Raw genomic sequence first — 27,406 nt, 5'->3', positions numbered from 1 at the left:
TGAAACAACAACGTTAAGATTTACCTACTGGGGTTTACTTTGCTTGAGAATCTGACCTCCTATAAATAGAACCTGAACTCTAATAAATAATACAAATATGGTTAGCTGGCAATATTGGTCAGTCACATTCTGAAATCCACCGTGTTACAGAAGTAGAATTACTTATGATTAATATCACGGAATTAAGTTATAATTTAAAACAAAGGAAACAAAATATAAAAACAGCAAAGAAGTCAAATTATATAAATGCAAGACTCAAACAATGAGTTTTTTTTTTTAACAACCATTCAAACAAAGCACTTATCAGTATTACTTCCTGAATCATTAAGATGGAGAAAACTGAAAGGAGAACTATCCATAGGGAACATAAGGAAGACATCAATGTTGCTAATTAAACCTTGATCATACCTGCCAGGCTGTAAGGCAAGAGGTGCACATCAAATGCCCACAAGGCTCAATCTTGACATCTTTGTCGTTCTCAGCACAAATTTTACAGAGCTGAAAAGTGGAACCCATTTCACAATATAATTCATATTGTTCCTGGAATTGGAACAGGAGAAAAAAAGCAACATTAAAGAATTTCTAGCATGAACTGTTAACACTGAATTTTCTTAAATACAATGACTTACAGTAAATTCCTCACACTTGATCGTGTCAGATTATGTTGCCATTTAAGACCTGATTTAAACTGGTAATCACAATATGGTCTACAAAGTTACTTTTTAAAAGATTTTTGAGATTTTATCAGCAATTGCATAAGCTTTTTCATACTTCTGATTAACCTTTTTTACTGTTCTTTCAGCAAGGCAACTGCATCAGTAGAGTAATTTAAAAGACAAATTTAAGGTTTTAAAAGAAATATAAATAACTATTTCCTTTGTAAATGCCACATACTCATCTAATTTTACTATCAAATTATACAAAAAATACATATATGATTCTGGCTGATCATTAATTTTATTTCTTAGATATCCATAAAAATTCCAGAATGGAAGAAAGTCAGCATATGGCAAGGCCTTTCTGCATGCTTGGCACTGTGGTCCACATTTATTATGTCACATAATTTCCAAAGCATAAGATATACTGAATAAAAAAAAAATATCTAAGGCTTAGTTAAGATTAAATTGTTTTCCTCAAATTCTAGGTTAAATCTCTAACCATCATTTACACACTCTTTTCCCAGTCTATCACAGTCAAGAAAAGTAATCACTTCAGCAACCAAAAGTTATTTTATTAAACATCTATTTTCTTGATTTACTAGTTTAGAAGCTTTTGGCATAGCTAAATTTTCAGTGTTCAAATATCAAAAAGATCTACGCCACAAAGAAGATAAATATATTGGTAAATATAAAGAAAATATAAAAATAGTATTTAATAGGATATAAAGAAAAGGAATCACAGAAATGAAAATTTGTTTAAATTAGGCAATGTTTTAGTCTAGTAAGTGCCTGCCATGTACATGGCCCCGGGTAGGGTGAATAAATGACAATATTTAATCCCTAATCTACCAAAAGATCTTACAATCTTGGTGAGAAAAAGGATATACATAAACACAGATACACACCCACACATATACCCACACATTCATATACACATTGTCTATCGTGATACATGTATAACTATATAAAATACTTTTAAGTAAATTAAGGAAAAAAACAAGAGAGAATCAATCAAGATAGAAAAGAAATCTAAAGCAATCCAAAATAAATCATGTACCACTGAAGTCCCTAAAATGATAGGTAAGTGTCTATACTGGTTATGACACCAAAAGGACCAATTTGCATTGATAAAAAAAAATGAAAATAAGCTAAAATCACAGACGCGGAATTCAATGCAACGTAAGGGGTAAGCTATTCAAATACTTAGGATTAATTTAAGGGAGTGATACTATTCCTAAGTATGTGTTTCTAAGCAATTTTAAAACAATGGCTTTATAATGAGGAATTCTCTCTCATGAGCGCCTTTCAACGTATGTTAGAAAATACAAAATCACTGTATGATTTTAAAATGGCTTTCATATATTAAATTTTTAAAACTCCCCACACACGTGTGGTACACATGTCAATAAGTGTGTTTCACATAATAATATCAAGGCCACTGAGACCAAAACCTGGGGAATTAGAAACACAAAAAATTTTGTTGTCTTCCCTCAAATCTATAATTTGTCTTTTATTAGGTTTTTATTACTATATAAAACACAAATATATTTAATCATAAAATATTTTAATACTAAGTTACATGTAACAGAAAATATTCAGGTTCTCTCTCAGTTAAACATTGCTACCAGTTTGGTGTTTTTCAGTTTTTTTTTAAAGCACGTTCATATTCATACATGGTAACTTTTTATTTATAGAAATTGAACTTACCTAATGTAATTTTACAAACAAAATGTTATGTAATTGAGCTCTACATAACTTTTTTATGTAACAAGACGCAGAGGCTCCCATGGGAGGATGTAGGGCCATCTGCCTTCTATTAAAGGCTTCACAGTATAATACAGTATGCCTATACTATGGTCTTTAACCTATGATTAAATATTATAGTATTTTATAGTATTTCATACTGATGAAAAAGCTAACGTGAACATCCTGGTGTATAGATCTCTGTGTATATATGCAAGTGATAGGTACTTGGAATCTAGAGTCAAAGGTGTTTAGATTTTGATAATTACTGAAAGTCACCCTCAAGACAGGCTTTACCAAGTTACACTCCTACTCATAACCTATGAGGTGGCCAGCAACAGATTTATAAGAATATAATTATTGTCTTTAACAGGCTTCAATTATTCATTCACCTCAAACACTAATACATATAATTATTCTAATCTTCCTTGAAGTTTCCTAGACCAATAGCTCTCTCCTCATATCTAGCTCCCTACCTATGATTTTTCTATCTTCCCACATAAACGTCAGTATTGTGTTGGAAGCAAGAATACTAACAGCAGAAATTCTTATCCAAAAAAATGGAGAAAGTAATGTAATTTCCTTTCAAACATAGTTAGAATTCCCCAAGTATATTTTGCATTAAACACCTGTACATGATTTTATCTGTAAGTAGAAAACCATATTTATTTCAAATGCATCACAAGTACTTATTAATTACAAATAAGTTTCCAGAAATTGTCCTTACCTGTGTAACTTTTATATGATCATGGGGTGTAGGTTCACATAATCCAGTTAAATCAGGATTATAACTCCTCCCATCAGGATAAAGATAGCTAGATTATAAAGAGAAATTTCATTAACATAAAGTTTTACCTGCATTTAGGGTCATTTAATTGGATTCTTCTACATCCAAACCACACATTTGGATGTTTCCCTTTTAATGTAACATATCAAGAATCTATTCTATCACTGTCTCCACAATACAGCAAGTTATTTTTAGGACATTTAAAATCTAGGAATCATTTTAATAAGACAGATACATAATGAATATGGACTCAGCCTTTAAGAAATCATTTTCAATGAAATACTTGTACTGTATGTCCTTTAGGTAAGTTAAAAATTTATTCTCTTGATCAACACTCATGTTCTATTCCAAAAACTCTATATACACTTATTTGCAATTATTATGCCTTTCAGCTGAAGCACAGTTAATTTTAAACATATCATTTTACACCATGCTGAGTACCACAAGGAGAGAAAAATGGAATTGAAGCCCACAGTTTTGCCACAAAAGTTAGTCAGCACTTGGGTGGTGTTCCTCTTTCTCCAGTTTCCCATTGTCTTTCTTTCTGTCTCACCTTCCACTTACCCCGAGCCATACACATGTGCACACACACACACAGGTTTAAAGAATTAGAAAACGGCACAATTCTATATTTCATTTACTCCAAATCAAGCTATATGCATAGAGTGGTTCATAAACATAAGGTTCCATTGTTAGAATTAAAATAAAAACTAAAAGCTACAATGCTGTCTTGCTGTGCTAAACCAATTTTTACTCATTCAGAAATTCATTAAAAAATGAAGTTTATTGTGTTGGTAAATACTTTAGATTAAGGAAATGCTATTATTATTGCTGGATTTCATCAATTCATTAATTTATGGTTAACTTTGTTTAATATCTTTCTATTCTAGATGGCTTGAATGAAAAATTAAGAGCATAAAACTACAGTGGTAAATATTTTAAAGGGCAAAATTGTACTAATACTATCCTGTGAAGTAATAAAAAGATTTATCCTTAAATGTTCTACAAATATGTTAGTAAGTGTTTAAAATTACTGGGGAAAAACTGGAAAAAAATTAACTTAGAGGATAGACAATTCTCAAATGGTAAGAATCAAATCAGTGAGTTTTTTTTCTTAAGATTTTGTAAAAGGAGTTGATTACATCTGAATATGACACAAATTTACAGTGTCATTATGGGGGTAGGATAAAAGTCTACAAATACTAAACAAAAGTTGGTAACTTTATTTTGATACCTTAAAATGGCCAATTTTTACAACTATTACATATTTTGTTCATCAAATTTCTAAAGTATAGAAATTCTAGGAAGAATTCAGAAACGAAAGGTTACAAACTGACAATAAGGTTGCTAGAGTAAAGGTTACAAGGTTCTATTTAATGTGTAAAGGGAAATTCAGCAATCACTGTCCTCAGTAATCCCGGCGGCTACTGATGAGCCCTTTTCAACAGAAATGAAGAAATAAGGAATCTTGGCTGGTTATCAAAGTGCACTTCTTTATCACCTAATCAGGTGACAAAGAACAAACCAGTAGTTACTGTGGGGAGAGGAAAGGGGGAGGGCAGTATCAGATTAACTATAAGGAAAGGACAGCTGACACTGATAGTTGGACCAGACAATATCCTGTGTTTTTACAGATCTTAAGGAAAAAAAATGACAAAAATTCAAAAGAGAATATTTTAATCTAAAAGATAATATTTTAATCTAATCTAAAAAATCCAATCTGATCTGATTCTTTTAACGTAACCTATCATCAAAGTTTAAATTCCACTAGCTAAACCCCTCTGAAGGTGTGTGTGCATGTGCATGTGTGTGTATGTGTAAATAATAATGGCTAGTTTTCATAGCAGTTCAGAGGCTAGACTATTGATTAAAATATGATAATGTTATTTTTTTGACTTCTGTAAAATGGATGGAAGGTATTAGAATAATATCAATAAGGTACATCAAAATTACTCCATTTACAGATTTGGCCACTTGTGCCCTCTTTTTATAAATTAAAACTCTGAAGTACATTTTCTTCAAAACAAAAATCCTGTCACAGTGAACAGAAAGCTACCCACAGGAATTTCTGATGCACTAGAGGTGAGGTATAAATAAGAGAATAGCAAATTTATGATAATTAAAAGAGAAATATACATTTGGTACCAGTTTGCCATATAACTCTTACGTAACTATTTCTTGAGAGCTCATAACTTTTATCTCTTCACAGAGGTCCCAATTACGTTTTCTTTTTTCCATTTTTGCAATTACTTTATTTTTTTTTTTATTTTGTGGGGTGAGGTAATCAGGTTTGCTTATTTGTTTGCTCATTTATTTATTTATTCACTTATTTTCAATGAAGGTACTGATGATTGAACTCAGGACTCTACCACCGAGCTATACCCTTCCCCCTGCAATTGCTTTAGAAGCAGTAAAACTTAAATTCTTTGCCCATGGCAAACTCTGGTGGACTTTCTCCTGCTAGGTTTCCATCACAATCCAGGCTGCAGCAAGTTTGAGCATATGCATCTAAGTTGCTCAGCAAAGCAAATGGCAAGAAAAGCCAGCATGAGGAAGTGACATTGGAACTACAACAAAAGACTAAAGGGAATGGCATTTGGCTAAAAATGAACGAGAGGAGTATTTACTATGAAGGGGCCTAGCAGACTGTCTAAACTTTATGTGCAGAGAAAAAAAAGGCATTCTTAACCTTAAAAAACTAAAGAGAACGTATTTCTAAAGTTTGAAAAAGAACAGTTTAAGATAAACTGAACAAAGCAACTAACATATAATTCTGAAATATGGATTTATTATTAATGTTGACAAAAGGAGGAAGACATGAAGAGAAAAGGAAGGGAAGGGATGAGGGAAGAAGGAGGAGGAAAAAAAGAAAACCTGGCATGACTGGTCAAAACACAAAGTAAAACTAGCAATTTAAAGGTTACAGAAGGCAAGAGAAGTCAAGCATTTTAAAGAATTCTCTCTTAATACACTTTTACATTTAATTTTAAACTACCTTTAAGTCTTAAGTTCTTCCTCTGTAAAATATACAAACTCATATGGTGATACGATGTTGGAATTTATTTACTACAATATAGTTAAATTCAATGGTATCACTTTTATGTGGAATCTAAAAAAATACAACAAACTAGTGACTACAACAAGAAAGAAAACAGACTCAGGGATGTAGAGAACAAACTAGTGGTTACTATGGGGAGAGGAAAGGGGGAGGAGCAACATGGGGGGAGGAGATTAAGAGGGACAAACTATGAGGTATCAAATAAGCTACACGGATTCACTGTGCACCATGGGGAATACAGCCCATATTGTATACATGGAGTGATACATGGAGCATAACCTCTAAAAATTGTGAATCACTATCTTGTATACTTGTAACCTACAGTGTTGTACATCAAGCATACTTTAATTAAAAAGACAAACAAAAAAAAACCCAAATCACAAAGAGGAAGAGAGGAAGTGAAAGAGGAAGGCGGGTAGGACGGAAGGAAGACACCAGATTCAGGGAAATACCCACACAGCGCTCCCTATGGAAATGAAGTCTTGGGCCCATTTAATAACCAACTCTGTTTTTCAAAAAGAGAAGAGCTGCTGGATGGATTTTGGTGGTTTGTTTTGGCGAGCTGTCTGCTGCAACCCCTAAGGGAGAATCCTCTGTAAGTTCACCAACGGCCCAAAGACAGAGCCTGTCAGAATCTGCTCATGATTCCAAGAGCAGAATTAAAAGGCCCTACACTGACTCGGAGTGCAGCTGGGGAGCACAGGAGCAAAACCAGTGGGGAACCATCATTCTGCCGGGTCCGCCCTCCAAGTATTTTCTAATATTTGGAAGGAAATATTTACACTTGAGGATTGTGAAGACCATGCTTAAAAAAAAAAAAACTCAAATAATTAGGTTATTTTAAAATGACTATTTTCAGAGATGAACAATAAAAACTAAGGAACATCCATCCATTTCTTAGTCTTGAAATAAAGAACAGCCAGACCATCAGCCTCACTATCCAGTCTCTCCATCACAAAGCCGTCTCTATCGTCCACATCTGTGAGTGAAAAGCACCCTCATACCCATTTCTCATACTCACAATCCTTCCCGGCTTCCGTCAATCAGGGCTTGAAATAAGGGCTTGTTGTGTGGAATGGTCTGTAAGATGTTGCCATCCCCTGTTACATAACCGATGGCCCACTGTCCCAGTCTGGTGCAGCTTAACCGGAAAATGTAGCTGTGAAACATAAGAAAATTGTGTTTAATCACATTCAAAATGTAAGCTAACTACTAAATGTGCGTTAGATTGTTCTTAAGTGAAAGAATAAAAAACATTTTTACGCTATTCTCCTCTCCATTTATTGATCTGTAAAAGAAGCAATGACAGTAATTCTATTTAAATATCTCCAGAGTTACATGAAGAATTGGAAGTTGTAAATCATCAAATGATTGACTGCCATCACCATCAGGGGGTGCTCTATATAAAGTGCTGGTGGCGTGAAACAGCTGTGACATAAATCATTTTGGGAAAGTAAAAATAAAATAAGTAAAAATTAATTTGTCCATCTCTGACAGAAACTGAGCCAGTTTCTACTACAGAATTCAACATATTACTGTGAAATTTGAAAATTATACATTTTCAGTTGTTAGTCATTTGTTTAAAAATAATCTTTTCTTTTAAGCATTCCAGTCATTCATCTTTAAATGAAAGATCAAAGAGCTGAACTATAATAAGAAAGCAAGTTAGGTAAGTTCATGCTGTGGTTTCCCACTAACCCTGTCAAGTTCAAAGTCTTGTGATAGGGAGCCAAAATAGTTCTGAAATATAAATAAAAATGAATGACAACGATAGGAAAACACTGCCTTGGTTTTAACTTGTTATTATTTATTAATTTAGCTAATTATCTATCTACTTGTTACATTTTAGGCCATTCCCCTTTTAGTGTATTGCACTCGATCTTGCCACCATAATCTCAGTATCTGGATGGTAAAACCCCTTAAGCAAATCAAAAGTGGGCCAACTTAAGGTGTCAGCTATATTTGAATACCCTAACTGCTATATGTATGAGGCAGAAATAAGCATTTCTTAATATACATTAGTTTCGATTAAAAAATACTATAAAAAATCTTACAGGATAATTTAGCATGTATAACAGCTATACAGTCATTAGATTTAATTGACTGTATATTTAGTACGGCCATGTGGTTTCACCTTTGAAGAAAACCAGGTTTCTAAAGAAAGGAAGTTGTGATGTTTAAATTTTAAGAACTTCATACTGGTTTTAGAATTTCTGGAAAGGACTTTTTAAGAAGGTCTAAAAACGTTCTCTTAGAGAGCTTGAAAATAAATATCAACCCATCACTTATTAGCATTTTTAATCACCATCAGACAAGGTAATTCCACACAGACTTCTGGCTATCAGCTGGATCCCAAATAAAGTACAACCTGGGGAATCCAAATGTCATTGGAACAGGCCCAGCTATTCTTTACCAGGAAGCCAAAGAAATGAAACACTTTCCAAGAGAAAGGACCACTTAAATACATCTATTCTGCAAAGCAAATATTTATCAAAATTATTTAAACTGTTCAGGGTTCTTCTAAACACATTTTAAATGCCCCATCATCCCACCTTACTTAGAACAGTTTACCAAAGACTAATTATTTCATCTCTAACAACCTAAAACTTGGGGTGGGGGGAACACTGTCACAGAGCAGGATGAGAAGGAAAGGAAGACATCTTTTCAGAGGGCACTATCTTAAGAAAACTGTTCTAACAGTGATGAGACCTGGCTTTCGCTTTCAACATTGTCATTAATTATTTCCATGATCTTGCATAAGAGAACACAAAAAGGACTCAGTTTCTTTATTATTTTTCAGAATTGGACAAGATGCCGTCCCGAATAACTTCTGTGTTAAATCTGTATGACTTCCATGATTCCAATCATAATATATCTCTCAAATCAGACTCTAGGAGCAAGAAGACACTTTGATGTCAATCAAGAGAGAAAAATTATGAAAAAATCTGGTTATGAGAGATTCCTGAATGAAACAAAATGACTCATCTTAAGCCACTGTCAACGTGCAAAATACCTGACCTGCTCTCATGGTTACAGTGAGAACCAGCTCTCAGCCTAAACTGAAGACTCCACAGGAGCCACACTGTTTTCTGTGCCCAGCACCTTTTTTTAAATATACCACACAAATTCTTAAAAATAAAAATGGTGGAAATTATCATGGCAGAGAAGAAAGGAATCAATAACTGACTGTACTCGAAAAGATTTTGTTAAAGGACAAATGGCATTTGCACTACAAATCAAATCAAAGCGATATTAAAAGGTAAAAGGTAGACTTAAAGAAAACAACCAAATTCATTCCAAAAATGAAATGACCCCTCAACGAGTCTCAGTGCACTCATGGACACTGGGATGGTGTCTCCTACTAAAACGTGAGTGAGTGAGTGAGTGTGTGTGTGTGTGTGTGTGTGCAGGTCAGCACTGCCATTACCGCCTGCCACGGCACAAATGCTTGCATCAGCACAGAGACAGATTTTCTGAGCCCAGATTTGCCATTAATAAGGTGTGATTTCTCAGCCAAAGCCAGAGGGGCTGATCAAAGAGCCAAGCTCTGTGAGTTTCACTTAATTTCAACATTAAGCATGAGGCCTCATAGAAGAAGTTCTCAAGGACATGAAACTGATTTGGATTGTTAACAATGGGCTTATGTGTGTATGTACTTGTATGTGTTTATCATGTATGCATAAGCACACTTATATATCCTTAAATGCATTAATATGGATTTATATGTAATTATGTGTTTATCATAGAACCAAATTGGATGTCTTAAAAAATACCCTAAAATAATGAACATGAAACTGATTTATTATGTAATTAGCACGATATTCAAGTATTCAACTATACACATACAATTTTATACAAAAACAGAGGTGTCCTGAGAACAGCTAATATGCTAATATCCTACTACAATTTGAAACTCTGAGACTTACTCTCTAAATTCATCAACTTATATACTACCCTATCCTCTTTCACTTTAAGAACACTAAGTTTCAGAACAAGCATAATGTGTCAATTTAAAGAATTCAATTAAGAGGCACTGTTTTGGTCTATTATTATTTCCCTCCCCTCTCCCAATGGGGGTTACTGATTTACTCAGGAATGAACCACAGAGGACTTTTCATCTTTACAAATATCACATAATGTTACTGCCAAAAAGTCTTACCTTCCGGGTTTGGTGCTGTATTTCTGGAGCCGAGCTTTAACTTCATCATATGTAAGAAATGCCATGTACCCCGGATGTGTTACAGCTAGGAAATTCCAATTCCGCAAAATAGAGCCCCAAGGCTAAAAATACAAATATATTAGAAGATTATCTAGAGAATATACACTATCAATTATATGCCACCCCATCATTTAACACATGTACTGAAATCCTCCTGGACATTTTTAAAGTCAATCTGCGCTTACCTGGCTTAGGTCAACTTCTATTACCTAACGGCAAACATGCAATTACTTATTTTCTTGTTGGGAGAAATATGATTAAGCAGAAGAGAGATTTCTTAGGAATAAAACACAGAGAGCAAAAAGGAAAACCACATAATCTCTTCTCTACAAATTCTATTCCCAATACAGCAGTTGTGATCGTTTTGAAACATAAACCACATCATTCTTCTATTCAAAATCTCTACCTTCAAGTAAAAGCCCAAGTCCTTATAAATGGCCTAGGAGGACCTGACAGGGCTGATGCCCAGGCTCTGTTCTGTCCCCATCTGCTGTGACCCTCCCACTTTCTGCCTCCTCCAGACACATGGGCCTCCACGCTGCTGGCCTGAACAGGATTGCACTCTCTCACCGGTGCAGAGCCAGCGCATTTGCTGACTCCCCTCTACCTGAATTCTTTCCCCACGAATCCTTGTGATTCCTCTCTCCAAATGTCATTGCCTCCATGAGGCCTTCTCAGATCCCCCTAACTGAAGAGGGTCACCTCTCACCTTGTTCCTCATCTCCTTGTGTGTGTTCTGTTCGCTGCTCTACACTGGGACACCTTGTTCTATACAACAAAAAGCTCTATCACATGAGGGAAGAGATCTGGCGAGGTCTACACATTAACTAGAAGCTACATGAGAACGAGGAACACCTCTCTCTTGCTTACCAAGAGGATCCTAGCACTACTGCACAGTGTCAGAGCACAGGGGTAGGGCTGGGACAACTCCTGGTGAACAGCTTCCCCTGAGGGATGTGGCTGAAAGGGCAGGTCTCCCCTGATAAGGCACTGCTGTACTCAAATTTGGTCTGCCCTTGTACAATAACACAGAAACACACACACACACACACACACACACACACACACACACACACACACACGGTTTGTATCACTCTCTCTTTAACGGGATTAGCCGTCCCTCCAGTTACCATGGCAAGAGAAAAAAGGCAGCCGGTGATAGACAACTTTGCTCAAGGGTGTGAATGAATCATCTCTGCCATATCTTTAAGGCTGAAGCTACATTTATTCCAAGGAATTGGCGGTCTGCTCTATCTAATGTGCCAGATTATTAACTCAAATCTTCTACATAAGAGAGAAGAAAAAGGTATTTTATGTTGCCAAGTGAAAGCTGTTGAAAGAGTCATCCTAGACATGATTACTGGTGAAGGGCTCCTGCTTTCTGTTTGTTTTCAGACCTGTTCCTCATTATTGTTAAGCAAGTTTCAAATTTACAAGGCAGGATGCTTTGAGGATTATATCCCCGGAGATGAGGATAACAAGGGAAAGAATGATTTAGTAATGAAGAGTTTAACCTTTTCCGACATAACAAGAAAAATCTTTAGGGTATTTCCTCATCACACTAAAATAACTAACTGGGCAAAAACGAGCTCTGGAGAACACAATTACGAGAGGTTCTATCTATGTACTTGAAAAAAAAAACATGTTTTTACTTTTCTTCTTAAGGCATAACTAAAAAATTGCATAAACAATACTTGGAGGAGTATAGCAAGTGCTTAAAAAAACTGAGAAATAACTATCACAGGCATTGAGTTTTGTTTTGTTCTGCTTCCTCAACTACAAAGGACAGGGATGAAAAGAATACAAAGTATCTGGATCACTTCCATCAAAATCCACAGAAATTAATGAAAGTTTTTTTTATTTAATGCTGTACTTTACAGAGAGTTAATGCACAGATCAAACACAAGTGAACAGAAAATGAAATTGAAGTTTTGAGCCAGCTGCTGCAGTATTTAGCGACCATTTCTTAGTATATAATCCAGAGGGCCGGTTTCTAACTGCAGAAATATTTATGTAATGAAGTCTGTGCACTGTTTTTCTTGAGAATGCAACCCACGGTCAGAAACACGTGGTAGTTTTGTATTTTGTGTGTGAATGTGTTTAAAGTATTTTGCCAACTAATGGCTCAAGGAAGGCAAAACAAAGTCCTTTGAAGAAAGATTCTTTTTGCAATTTGTTTCTAGATAGAAGGATATCTTTTCTCAGGCACCAACACAAAATTATCTGGAGATTCTCAAATGACTACAGAAATTAATGAAGTGGATTAAGACTAGTCCCTCTGTTCTCCCAAAATGCTCCTGTGTTTAGGAATAGCCATTTATTGACGTAACAATCTACACTGGGACCAGGGCCTCAGCTGGTCAGCCCAGATACTCCATTACTTCTTGCTACAAGAGGTGACTTTCCTCCTCTTCTTTTTCTCCCTATTCCATGGGGATGCTATATATTCCACAGTCACTAGTATACTGCCCAAGTCACTCACTCCTTATCCCGCCACCCACCCCATTTACTGTCCCATTTCTCAACAACTCAGTCTTTTCTAGTCATGGGGAGATGGAAGGAAAAGGGAGCAAGAGCCCCAGGGAGAGGGAAGAGGAAAACAAAATCCCTGTATTTCCACGCCAGGACTTCAGCACTTGCCAATCCCAGCATCGCGGAAGTAGCCGGAGAGGAGACAGGTAAGCTTAAAGGCAGAAGAAAGAAGGGGGATGGGAAGGTAGCCACTGCAAGATCTTTCCAATGAGTTCAAGCACTTGTTCAAGTTCTGGCACAGTATCAGGATGAGGGGAGAGAGAAAGAAAGGGAAACTAGCACCCCCAGCTTTCTTACTTCTTTCGTTTCCTAGGCAATTCTCAACTTCATCTCCTAAACCCCGCTAACGCGGTCTTCAAACCCTTCCGCTCTTCTCCAAATCCAACCCCAACCCGGAGGGTGCTCCCCGCCCACTTTCAGATCCCACTCTGCTGAATGCCCCACTCATAACGGCTTAAAGCTGCACGGATTCACTACCCATGAGCCACCCGAATCACCACGGTTGCAGCAGAATCTATGTTCACGCAGTTACAGTATCCACAAAACATACTGCTCATATAAATTACATGATTATAACTTCAGAAAATACTACTCCATTTTTAAAGTTACATAAAAATTAAAGATCAGTACAAGTTAATAAATCTACTTTCTGTACACAGAACCAATGTTATCATATTTTAAAGCACACATCTGATTACAGTCTAGGCATCTGAATAACGAAATCAGGAAAGGTGGAACACTCAGGAACACACAGCAGCTCAGGGGCTGTGTTTTAAAAGACGAGGAACTCTTTGCTCCACTGGTAAGATTTTGGTTCCATTATCTGACACTTTTCACAGCAGCACTACATCCAATATTCTTTTCCTCTCACGTCCCCATCATTGTAAATAAGATGCATGTGCGTTAGAGGGGTTACGATTACTTGGGCTGTTTTTAAAGTGAAACAGCTTATAAGAAAATATGTGCACGTATTAAGTAGCTATTTGGATAAGCGTTTGTCCTCCTACCTTGACTATCTAATTTGAGGCACTCTAGCAGTTAACACTCACACTAAAAAGTCATCCAGGCTCCCCACAAAAAATATACTCTTTGTAGAATTAACAGCTAGGCTTCATGTATGAAAACCATCTTTGTTTTCTTCCTTCACAAGGGGAAGAAGGAAAGCACCTCCCATTATAACGCCTTTGTATCATGTTAAATAAATGAAGTATGTGCACAAGTATCAGAAACTTTTAAAGAAAGAAGAGGTTCCATTATAAAATAATCAGTTTTAATTATTAATTATTAAATAGTGACAACCTTTTTCTAAAATCTCAAAGTCATTGTAAAAACTTAAGCTGACAATGTACATGTGCTGAGGGAATAATCATGAAACTACTATACACTGAAAATAACCAAAAGTACACTTTCTGTAGTCATTTATCTAACACCTTACCCTACATGTCTAGGTAGGATTATGATTATAAAGTTGTAATAAAGCAAAGCATAGTCTGTAAGTATTTTTGACAAGAGTTAATTTGACTTCTGTTAACAGGTTCTTTCATAAATTTAAGTTAATCCCATGCAATCTTGTTTTCTTATATAAATCAGTCACCCAGTCCTTGCAGGCTACTACCAAGTGGAGTCATAAATCAGAGAAGCAAAATTCTTCCAACATGGGAGACATGAAAAGCAACAGTATACTCTAACATTTGCTGAAAGCATGGTTCAAACAAAACAAATCTTACTGCAGACAAAAATAATAAAAAATTGTGCCAGAATATAAGCAGCCAGGTTTCTGATCAATTGATATCACTTGCTATATAATTTATATTTTTGGAATCATACAGATTTTAGGTGGGATTCTAATTTTGTGATGACTTGAATTAAATCCCATAGACAATAATGCAATTTAGCAGCAGAGGCAAATTCAAAACAAATTTCCAGTCCTCAGGTTTAGGGTAATTCCACCAAGATGTACAAAAGCACAAAGCGCTTCTCAACAGCTACACGAAGACAATTACAAAAGAATGGTTAAAACAAACAAACAAACAAACAAACAAACAATGAACAGGACAAGAAGGTTAATCACAAAGTTATTTATACTAGATGAAAAAAAAACAAAAACCCAGGAAAAAAAATCTAAATTTCCCAAGTGAGAGATTTGTTCATGACAAGTATTTTGATGGAATATTCTGCAGCAACTGAGAACTGAAAATTGTATTGATGAAAATATTTACTAACATGGAAAAATATCTTAACATATGTTCAGTTGGGCTGAGCAAAGCCCACTGTAAAAACAGCACACATTACAGTAATCTCCTACACAGAATGGGATACATTTGATATTTATTTCCAAGTTAACTATTCCCCTTCTTGCCTAACAAGTGTGGGAGGTGAAGGGGAGACATGGGGATATGACCCCAGCAAATGCTCACCTGTAGAAGTTGCATTTGATCAGTTACTGGGCTAAAAAGATCAACAAAGTAAAGTGAGAAATTCATAGGGACCTTAAAACAAAGCTTCTTTACATCAGTCTTCTCAAAGCTAACAAGCAACCTCCAGGCTAGAACACCTGATATTCTAAACAAACTGTCAGCTTACAGTAGTGACCAAAAACTTACTTTAAAATTGCAGACTACCAAAAATGAGACTATTTGCCATATATTTATGTGTTGTGTGTGCATGTGCGTGTGCAAGAGAGAGACACACACACAGGCTGAAGGGGAAGGGGAGATAAGCTAATAGAAAGCTTACCTGAAATAACCTGGTAAAAATATCAAATTCAAAAACTGAAATGTAATCATTACAAGTTAAATCAATTGTTGATTTCAGAGCCATTGCTTCCAGGCCAGAGCTAATTTGATGGACTTCATGAAGGCACTGTCTGAACACTTTCCATGGTACAATAGTTCTGTGCAAGAGGAAAAAAAAAAAGAGTAACTGAAACAAGCGTCATTTAAGATACACCTTCCACTGACAGCACAATTCAACCGTAACATTAATATAATTCAACTGGTACTAAAAGACTAATAGTTGAGAATATTGTTCACAATTAAGAACACACGGAATGGTTTTTGTTAACTGGATTATTGTCCATTTGCTAAGAATGTGACAAAAATGTAAATCAGTTTTTCTCTCAGACAGTCTTTGGCTATCAAGATACTTCTAAAAATACTTCAGAAAGAAGGTACTAGGGCAAAGTCCTGCATGTCTGACCCCTTCAGTTGTGTAAACAAGATTATTTAACTTTGAGTCAAGTTAAATTCTTCCCCTTTATTTATTTTCTTAAAATAATTACAAAATGATGAGTTCATGTAACAGTAAGAATTCTTTGTTCATTGCATAAAAGAGTAGTATGTATCCACCATTTCAAGACTGTTTAGGTAGAACATCATCAAGACATTTCTTCTACCACCCTGATGGATTCTACAGAGATGAAAAGCCACGTTATCTGATCTGCCATATTAATGTAGAGGGAAATTTTAATACTTTTTAACCAACTCCACCAGCTAGTATGTGGAAATTTACTCACTCAGCACTTATTCAATTTAATCTTATTAAATATACCGTGTATCAACATTTTTATTAGGTAATGTACTTACATGGTTCAGAAATACAGAAGAACACAGAGTGGTACCCCATGGGAAGTCTCCCAAACCATCCCCCACCTGACCAGTTTCCAACCTTCACCCACCTCCCCCGCACCATGAAAATGAGTAACATTCATTCATTATTCATTCCTTACTTTTCCTCCTTTTGGAATGTTAAATGCCTATTCCTAGACAGGCAGAAGAAATCGTTCATATTTTTTAAAATTCTAAGCTGCACTTTTCAAAACAGCATAAGAGCTAGATTCACCCTCTTATAAGACTGCAAATATTTAAATCTAGGTTTTTCTTTACCAGGATCTCTTGAGAAATAAGACTCAAGCAGAAGGGACTGAATTGGCCCCATCCTAAATCAATCCTCCCAGTGAAGCATCACCATAAAGGTAAAACTTTCATATTCCTTCAATAATTGTCTATTGCAGTGGCTGTCAATGCCTCAGAATCACTGAAGGGCTTATCAGCACAGAAACTACAGATTCTCAACCCAAGGTACTCCCCTCAGTACGACAGGGGTGGGGCCTTGGAACTGGCAGTCCTGACAAGCTCCCAAGTGCTGCTGCTGCTGCTAACGGGCTGGGGACCACACCTGAGAGCCCCTCGTCTGCTGTATCCATCAATTGCTAAGACAAGGCTTGGGGAGAAAGAGAATTATGGAAATATGAGGTACCACCTCTGTCCTGGAAGAATACCACTTTCAGGGCAGAAGTAAGATCTGCCATGCTGAAGAATACAGAAGAATACAGGTATTTAAGGAAGTGCTGGAGGAATTCCAGAGAAGGAGGGTCTGTGGCAAGAAGAGCAAATGAATGGTAAGACAGGCTTGCAATACTATGCTGTAAAGAAAGTTTATGTTTGATAGACCATTAAAAGAAAAAAAATATATGAGACTGAATACATCAAAGGGCTTTTCTCTATGTATGAAAAAAACAGGAAACCACAGAGAACTGAAGAGAGACACCACATCAGAAGCCATTTAGAAGAAACACACGTCAGGCTCTGATTAAGGTTAACAAGACACTGCTGTTCTAAAATACCAATGAAAACTTTTGATAATGTTAGAAGGCTATTGATTTATGGTGAAGTGTAAATACACAATTATGTCCAGCTTCGTTACAGTCCCTGTGGAAGTGGTGCCTAAGATGCACAGTTTTCTTTTCTGAATTCAAGTTTCCAATTCAATACACAAAAGGGACATGAACCGTCCTATTCAAAATAAAAGAAAATTACTGATTTAAGCATGGTATGAGTTTTCTTTTGTATGGAAATGTTCAGAGAATTTTGTCTTGTGTATACAGCATAGAAAGCAAATAGACTGGCCAGACAGATACCTTTCAGTATCTGTTACCATAAAAAAAAATTATCCTCATCCCAATATTTAAGGTGCATGCGGATCATAAGTCTTTTGAATATCCAAAGATTTCCCAGAGAAAATTATAAAAAATGTACCAACTTCCAAAGTTGTAGTCTAACTTACTATTGGAACAACAATTTACAAAGGGGCAAGCTGCATTTCCACAGTACGTGTGCAAATGAGACTTGCCCCAGTTCTCTTGTGATAAACTTAAGGTCCCAACAGGCATTTACCTGTTGAACCTTAGTCAAGAGTACTAGCAGGGATTAAGGACAGCGTTATCTGGTTCACTTACTACATGTAACTGTTCGTACAACAGATACGATTCCTTTCTGATCAGCTGAGCCAAATACCTACCATGGGAAGAAGGTGGGGGGAACGGTGGGGAGGAGCGGGGGTTTCATGAGTGAAGAACAGAAATAGACTACAAGGATTTCTAAAAAAATAAAGTTGTGAAACTGCTGCACTAAGGATCTCAACTTTTCAAAGAGGATTTCAAGTTGCTACCACATTCCTTCCTGAGGTTTGCAGGGGGAGGGGAGAGGCAGAGGATGACTGTTCACACCTTTAATTAAACTGCAGCAACACAGAGTGGTGGTTTCTACTCCCTCTTCTCCTCGAGATGAAGCTAGCGAGAGAAAATATTAATGGTAAATTGTTTTACAAATGCATGGAAACTTCAATGTACTGGAAGAGACCTGGGAAAAGGAGAGAGGCCGAGAAAGAAAAGGAACAGAATATAAAAGAGCCAGCTAAGCTGCAAGCCCGCGCCAACACAGAAGTGTTTTAATCTGTCCTTTTGCCATTTTCAATTATAAATCCCTTGAATTGCAAATTGAATTAACTTCAAAATCCAATGAAAAGCACGAGTAACCATTAATCTACAAAGAACTGAAAAGAAGTCCAATGGGTAGCTGGGCACCTATAATAAATAACATGATTTTGGGATCTTTAGACTTCCAATAGGAATAAAAATGAGAGCTGCCAGTTACTGATGACTCACCATCTGCTAATCACCAAATTAACTTACGGTTAAAAAAACATGAAAACAAATGTATGTATGTTCCTATATGACTGAACTATTGTGCTGTACACCAGAAATTGACACAACATTGTAAACTGACAATACTTCAATAAAAATATATTTTAAAAAAAGAACTGAGTTTTTCACAGTAACATATTTATCCTCATGATACAGATGAGGAAACTGAGGTTTAAAGAAGTGACCTGTCCAAGAAAGATCTTATATGTGCCAAGCATTTTGACAGGTTCAAAACAAAAATATAAATAAAGCCACAATCTACAGGTGGAAAGACCTGTAAATAACTTGGGCTGTGCCATGTGCTAAGGTTACCATAGAAAAAGATTCATGTGTTATGGGAACCCCAAAGAATGGAGAGTCTTGCAAACAGAGACTGGATCTCAATCATCTTTGCCCAAGACAAAGGAGTATGCAAATAAAATCTGTGTAATTAAACTGTGTCTAGGGAAGGCAGGGGAGTGTTTCATAAAGGAGGAACCCAGAAATTTGACCGTGCTACCAGCTTCCTACAACAGAAATGGTTTCATGACTTAAAAAGAAAAATGACAGTCTATTTATATAATATTAGGAGAGATAATAACTTGATAAATTTGAAAATCCTGCAGTTTTAACACAAAAGTATAAGGAATACAAGACAAAAATGTAAGGAAATTGATTTAAAAAAGAGGGCAAAACATTTCCAAGAAACTACAAGTTCATAAAAGGCTCTATAGGGTTTTATTTTTAACTCACATAGAAAAAGAATCCATATAATAAAGTGTGAATCTCAACAAAGGATAGGGTGTTTGGAAACAGGAACTTCTGTGTACTTCTGGTGTGAAAGAGAATTTACAGAGCATTTCTACAAGACAATTTGGCAGAAAGTTTCAAACGCCTTTCACATTAACCCAGGAAACCTACTTCTATGGATTTCAATCAAGTAAATTATATTTAAATATATATATATACACAGCCATGCAAAGACTCATCCATGTCTCTTCAACAGTGTTGTTCATCATAGCAAAAAAGTAAAACAAGTATTTTCAATAGTGATAGGACATATTACATCCATAAATTAGAATATTTTATAGCAATTAACAATTATATAAATATTTCTTGCCATGGAAAAGTATCCATGGCCTTAAATGAGAACAGCATTTTAAAATTGTATGCCTTTTATGATCAGTTCTAAAAACTGGAATATATAGAGAAATCAACGCAAATTTTAATTGTTGATACCTGGATTGTGGTAGAATTACAAGCAACTTTTAAAATACTTCTAATATGTTCTAATGGCTGAAAGGAATAAAATATATTTTGTAATCACAGATAATTAAAACAAAATTAGAACTGTATTTGCTTATAAAATTGTTTTATAGCTTGGAAATACAAAACAACTTACAGATTAAACTATGAGAAGAAAGAAGAGAATTCAACATGGTTGCTGAATATAAGACCACTATACAAAAATAGGTTGTATTTCTCTATATAAGCTGTAATACATAATTAGAAAAAACTTAAAAATTTATAACAGCACCTGAAAATAAAAACTAAATAGGAATAAAGCTAACAAAACAGGAGAAAAGCCATAGCACAAACACATACACATATATAAACAGAGATGGAAAAGACATAAAAGGGATGTAACACTTTAATGGCTTTGCAGACGTAATACTGTAAAGATGTCAATTCTCCCCAAATTGATTATTAGATTTATTACCATCCCAATAAAAAATTCTAGGAGATATTTTTGTAGTAGGAATTGATAGGCTGATTCTAAACTTTTAGGGAAATACAAAGAGCCAAGAATAATTAAGCCAGTCTTCAATAAGAACAACACTGACAAGCTTTTACTCTTTACATTAATTAAGAGAGCATTGTGTTGGCATAAGGATAGACAAATAGACAATGGAACAAAACATATTTTGCAAACAAATGCAATCATATCTAGACACTACATGTGTAACATCAACTATATATAAACAGCAGTGGGGAATGGATGATATTTCCAATAAATGCTGCTGAGTGAATGAAGATATATGGAAGAAAATGAATCATGATCCTTAACTAATACCATATAAAAACCTGTTTTAGATGAATATTAGACCTAAATACAAAAGATAAAGCAATAAAGTTTTCTGGAAGAAATATAAGAGAATAGATGTATTACTCTGGAGCAGACAAAAAATTTAAACAAGACCCAGTGCTAAAAGGATAAAGGAAAAAATAAATTAAAAACTTGTGTTCATGGAATGATGTCATTAACAACGTGAAAAAGAAAGCTACATATTAGGAGAAACCCTTTATATACATATAATCAACAAAAGATTCACATCTATAATATAGAAACCCTTCTAAATGTTAATAATTACTACTCAAAAATGGGGCGAATAGTTTTCACATTCACACACACAAAAATCAAAATATTCAATAAATACACAAAGATGTATTCAACTTCATTTGTCATCAGGGAAATGTAAATTAAGAGCAAAATTAGATTCTACTCTACCCTGACCGCGTGGCTTATTTAAAAAAAAAAAAAAAAAAAGAAAAGACAAATGATGCCATAAAATGTTGGAAAGGATACAGAACAATAGGAACCTTTATGCACTCCTCATAGGTGAGTAAACTGGCAAACCATTTTGGAAAAATCTTTGGTGGTCATCAAAAAGCTACTAAGGCTAAAACTATACATAAACTAGGAGCCAGCAATTCCATTCCTAGATACACTTCCAATAGAAATGTATATATATGTTTTAAAATGTATTAAAAATGTCACAGGAGCACTACTGGTAATAATCCAAAGTAGGAAGAACCCTATGCCCATCACCAATAGAATGAACAGGTAAACTGTGGTACAGCCATGCCCTGGAGCAGGGAGAAAGAGCAAAGTACTGCTATATGCAAGAACACGGATGAATTTCATAAACGTAATGAAGAGCGAAAACCTTGATTTTTTTTTAAAGGCTTCAACTATGTATAATTTCATGATGCTAGAAGTTAGGATACTTTGAGCAGGCAGTGACTGCATGGGACTTGCTGAGGGGTTGAGGGGAAGGGGGATTCTGAACTGCAGATAATACACTATTTCCTTATTTGGGTGGCATTTACATTGGTGTGTTAAAAGAAAATTCCTCATCTTATATTTATGATTTGTGTACTTCTCTGTATGCAAATTAAACTTTATATATTAAACTTTTAGTTTTACATTGAAATTCTAAGGTTAAAAAGAGTAAGTAATGTGGGAACAGATAAAACACCTGCCATGGTATAAACAAGGAAATGAACATGTTTTCTTGTTGGTTTTTGGTTTTATTACTGTGGTGCTGGTGGTGGTGATAACGACAGTTGTTTAAAATCCATTCTAGCTCAAGGATATAAAATGTCACCTGGACTTTAAACAAAATGAAAATCTGTTCTATCTATATTAATCCATTCCTATCTTTAATTTCATTTGAATTTTGTTCAGAAAATTCACCTTGATCAACAAAGATATGTTAGGTGGCAGTACTTCTAAATTGCTTTTAGTCAGAAGATAACAAAACATCCATAAGATATTTGATGCTTTGGTTTTTATTATGGATGCCAGATATTAGCACCGTGATTCCCAAGTCTGTTGATATTTTGTATATCATTATTCCTCAAGTCCAAGCCATTGCCTGTAATGACTATTTGTTAGTGGATATGAAAATAGATTCTGAAGAAGCTATTACAGCTCTTGCTCTTCTATCACTAAAAGAAAAACAACTGTTTTCCAGTAACCCACAGAAAGAACATACCAAAACCATTCTGGTCAAATAGTTGCGTTACAACTCATCACAGAGAGGACAGTAACTATGGTTACCAAGGATATCCATAATTAGATTTAACCATTCTTCCTCATAAATAAAAATTCCTGATTCTTATACAGAAAGACACAAGAGACTGCATATTTGTGACAGATTTTTTTTTTCTTTGTCAAAAAAGTTCCTTATGTCTTGTCTACAGTGGACAAGAATTACTTCTCTGTATAAGGGACAAGTATCACTCTTATTTTCACATTCTGAAGCTTAAATTTAGAATCAAACATTTTTTTAAGATTGTAGAAACAAGGAAATGGATTCTTTAATATTATTCTTGATGTTCTCAATAAACTCATTCATGTGATACACTTGATAATTTCTAACTCCTGGTCTCCCAATCTAACTTTTGAACATAATAAACAGCAAATTTACTGTAACCATGAAGTTACTTTATACTTTGTAATTAAATTATTAATTTGTAATTCCATTTATTCTCCAGCTCTGAAAATAAAGTATATTGGTGGAAAAGAATGGGAAGAAAAGCTGCAAATATAATCCACAAAAATATGTCAAAATTCCATTAAAAATTTTCCCACTTCTAGATCCTCACAGAAGAAACTATATACATACTACTGTGCATAAGCAGATCCCCCAAAATTTCTTTTCCTAAGAGAAACTGATGACTGCTGATTAACAAAGCAGAAATAACACTACAGAGAAAAACAATTATTATTGTGTCCTACTGATAATGAACATTCAGAATGAGGAAAACAGGAAAATGAAGCATTAGCAATCTATTAATAAAAAGGAGATCCTAAATACTATTTTTAAGTTTTATTTAGTTTGCTATTAAGTCACAATTTCTCCACCAGCAGAACACAGTTCTGAAGAACTGTAAAGAGTCTGAGATTCTACCCTATTTGCGAGCTAACAAGTTGTCTTATCACAGTTGCAAGGATGCTGGCAGAAGATACAGGATTTGTGGGTCAGAGCGGCAAAGCCAAAGGACTTTGTTACTCACAGGAAGCAGTGGTCAGAGTATCAGCATTTTCTTGAACTTGCCCCCTGAGCCTTAATTCCCAAAGGATGATGCAAAGAGAGCCAGGTGACATCTGTACACACTGACTTCTGTTAACTGGAGAGAAACCTAGAGCTTAGGGAGCCCAAATATTTTATAGTGGTTAATTAGTGAGTATACCTGTCCTTTGATCCACAGAGGAATACTATCCTTATGTTACAAGGTTGTGAGCAAACATGCTTTTTGCTTCAGAAGGAGAAACTTGTCTCTTTACCTGCAAACATAGAAAAATCTCACAGAGAAGAGAACAAACATGCAGAGGGATTAAGAATCAGGACCTTTTTGAATCCGGGGGCACATTAAATACTTTGTAAAAAAAAAATTCTTTCACTGAATACAGTATTAAGAACTTCTAAGAATGGGAATATAACTGGCTTAAAAACTGTGTTAGTGAATTAAATCAAACTGACCAGCTAGCTGGAACTAAGAAATGGAAAAAAGTGAACTCTGCTTTTTAAAAAAAAAATAGGACCTTGCGCAGAGCTTTTTAAATGATAGCTTAGAAACACAATTTCTGTGTTCTAGTAAATGGCTGAATATTCAGAATTATTCAAAAAGCATTAATGGTCTTGGCAAAGGGTGTGAATGTACTCTCCTAATTTGGCAGAGCAGACAAAAAAAATTAATTCTCAAGATAGGGAAGTAAAATAAGTAGCCAAAATCGAGATACAAACAGGTTAAACAGTGGAGGACAAGGTTAGAATTTTATTTTATCATTAGGGAGCCTTAGTAACTTCAAAATAAGAAAAGGTACTTTCAGACTCTCCCTCCTAGGATGGCTCGTCGTAATTCACCAGCAGTCTCGGTACAAGGCCAGACACATTAATCTACCTACTCAGTGCAAGCAAAACCCAGCGCGCTTACTCTGTGCACACAAAAAACCCAACAGGACTATGCAGTGCAACACAGGGGGCCTACTCAGACTCTGGTCATAAAGGAGACTCGCAGAATGTTAAAAGAGCAAATAAATTAAGTTATAAATGTCATCTTGTTACCACATCTGATGAAAACTTCAAAGTCTTTATCTAGCTGATCTTTCAGTACTGGTCTGAAGGATCTGGTTCATCTCCCTCTTTCTTTAAATCCTACCTTCTTCTAGCATCTACAATACCACACTCCTTAGGTTTTACGTCTACTTTTCAGCAATGCCTCCATTTCCTTAAATTTCCTCTGTGCATACTTCATTCATCAAAATTCTTCAAGGATCTGTCCTTTTCATTCTCCCTGTACATTCTCCATGGTCAATAGTCCTATGGCTTCAGATAGCTCTCAGAGATTATGAACTCATATCAAGAGACCAGGCAGACATTGCATGAGTCCAAGTAAGGACTGCAATGAATTGGAGGAGGGCACATCTAAACTGGGCAGCTAGCACCCATATCCAGTCAAGTGCTGCCCTGTCAGAAATCAGATCCAGTGTTGCCATCACTCCCACTTTCTCAGTGAAATTCAATACAATATTTTTGTGTAAAATCAATACTTTTTTAAAGTTAACATCCAAGTTTTTAATGTAAATACTGCCTGAGGCCAAAAAAACACTCCACAGGCTGTCAAAACTGCAAAATCATAAATGTACTGTCAATCCTTAAATCTGTCTCTAATTCTACATTCCTTCTCTCAAGGTTGTATATACAGCCTACTCACAGACATCACCAAGAGAATTTATCTAGATGCACCAAACTGAACCTAGGTCAAACTGAATTTATCTGGTCGCCAAAATTCCTCTTCTCCCTATTTTTCCAGTGCCAGTAAATGGTACCTAATTGTTCAAGTCAGAGCTTGAGGCATCACACTTGACTCGGACTCATTTCTCATACCTCATATATCTTAATAATCAAGTGCGGCTACTTTTATCTCCATATCATTCTCAAATTCATGAATCTGTCTATCTATTTGTTTATTTCACCTAGTTTTCTACAACAGTCTCCTACCCATCTCTCTCCTAATTTATCAGTTCCTGAAGTGTGAAGTGGAACAGGGGTGCTGGAGAAGGCAGAGGGCAGTCAGAGACCCCAGGGGGTATACAAGATAATCCTATTTAGGGTGAGAAAAAAAGTACTGAAATACTACCTGCATTTTTGTATATTTAAACAAATTTATTTTATATAATATATAAGAATATACATCATTTGTAGAGTAATATGTATTTTTATACATATGTGTATATATGTAGATGATACAAACAGATACTATATGCTCAAAAAGTAGTTAGCAATAAAAGAGTAATAAGGAATATGATCGACTGGGCTTGGAAACCACTGCTCCAATTCATCATCCACACTTCAGCAAGAGTGGTCCACCTGAAATCCAAAGGTGACCACTTTCCTACTTAAATCCCATCTATGGGTTCCCATTGTTCTCAGGGTTCCAAAGAACAAAGTTTTAAAAGTGCAACTCTGCATATGGAACAAGTCCAAAGGGCCAGATGCAGACAGAGCTTTCAGAGCACAGTCCAAGAGAGAAAATAGCAATTTTAAGTACTTTGGTGCTTGAGGCAGGGTAACTCCTACAGTGGATCATAAACCACCACCCTGTATTTGGATTCCATGTTTACCAAGGAACGTACTGCATATGCTATGGCTCTATTTACAATTTATCTACACTGATGTGAGCACCCTCACCTGCTTGACAGCAGCATTACTCATTGTAAGGTAATAAAACCACTATTCTGGACTTTAGATCAGGTTGTGAGATCAGTAAAAATGTGTTCATTCTCGAACCATACTCGTGAGTTCTAATGAAATCAGGTTTCAAGGTTGAGATCCAGAACCTAATTCATGATGACTTCACTGAGATGAATGTCACTTATTGAGGACTTCACAGTGAAGAAAAGAAGGAAAAAGTATACAACAACAACAAAAAATTGCCATTTACGGAACCTTGAAGTTACTCTGCATCTTTCTTTGGAAAGACAGCAGGCACTCTGAGAATTCTGTCCCACCGACAGCATTCTCCCCTGCATGGACCGTGTTCTCCCTGTTAACACGTGTGCCACCCACACAAAATGCCAGCTCCTGCATGGAGCATCAGCACTCCTCCGACCACTCCAGTAAATAATTAACTTACTATCTGTGACATTCCTTAAGCATTTCTGTAATGGGAACTGATTTTAAATATTTATCATCTTGTATACACTGTCTTCCCCAAATTGAATACATACTGCTTAAACGTAGAACATTATAATTTCACATCTTACTTGCTTTTTCTATCTAGGATTTTGTTACAATGAGCTGAACAAAATACTCCTGTAATTTTACTTTCCTCATTGATATAAACAGAGTTTGCTTTTTTAAAAATAGGCAGTGATAGTAGTTGACTAAAAAATAGAAACATTAAATAGCAATTTTTGAGTTTTAGTTCAGTTCTTTTAGTTTCTTTCTCTCTGAAGTTCCTGCTGCATATTTTCCTTGTTAAAGTCCTAATTTCTATCAATCACCCCACCTTAAATTAAATGACTATGTTGCCTTTTCTTGGATTAGAGGAAAACTGATCTAGTTAATATGCTTTAAAAATGTATCTCACTCATTGAAAAGGTAAAGAAACCATTGTCCTTTGTTTCTTATTAAAAGTGAAAAGAAAACACAGG

The 27,406-nt window shown here is 35.5% G+C and overlaps 1 protein-coding gene and 1 long non-coding RNA gene across 9 annotated transcripts in view; one reads left to right on the top strand and one right to left on the bottom strand.

Annotated features, from left to right (window-relative positions):
• CBLB (Cbl proto-oncogene B) overlaps positions 1-27,406 on the bottom strand; it is a 258,056-nt gene that overhangs the window by 70,748 nt on the left and 159,902 nt on the right. For all 8 annotated transcript variants that reach the window (XM_072965889.1, XM_072965884.1, XM_072965902.1 and 5 more), the window contains 5 exons: positions 15,735-15,891; positions 10,407-10,528; positions 7,269-7,406; positions 3,130-3,217; positions 409-540 (listed from right to left, as the gene is read on the bottom strand). In XM_072965889.1, the coding sequence (XP_072821990.1) occupies positions 409-540; positions 3,130-3,217; positions 7,269-7,406; positions 10,407-10,528; positions 15,735-15,891 (637 nt within the window). The remainder of the gene's footprint in view (positions 1-408; positions 541-3,129; positions 3,218-7,268; positions 7,407-10,406; positions 10,529-15,734; positions 15,892-27,406) is intronic.
• Positions 12,817-27,406, top strand: part of LOC140697731 (uncharacterized) — a 42,466-nt gene continuing 27,876 nt past the window's right edge. The window contains exons 1-3 of the long non-coding RNA XR_012075026.1: positions 12,817-12,862; positions 13,092-13,144; positions 16,886-16,971. This is a non-coding gene — a long non-coding RNA (uncharacterized lncRNA). The remainder of the gene's footprint in view (positions 12,863-13,091; positions 13,145-16,885; positions 16,972-27,406) is intronic.

This window comes from Vicugna pacos, chromosome 1, assembly GCF_048564905.1.
Source record: "Vicugna pacos chromosome 1, VicPac4, whole genome shotgun sequence".
In the NCBI taxonomy this organism is placed as follows: domain Eukaryota; kingdom Metazoa; phylum Chordata; class Mammalia; order Artiodactyla; family Camelidae; genus Vicugna; species Vicugna pacos.
Note: the sequence above shows the minus strand (reverse complement) of the source record. Positions and strands in the feature narration are given on the sequence as shown.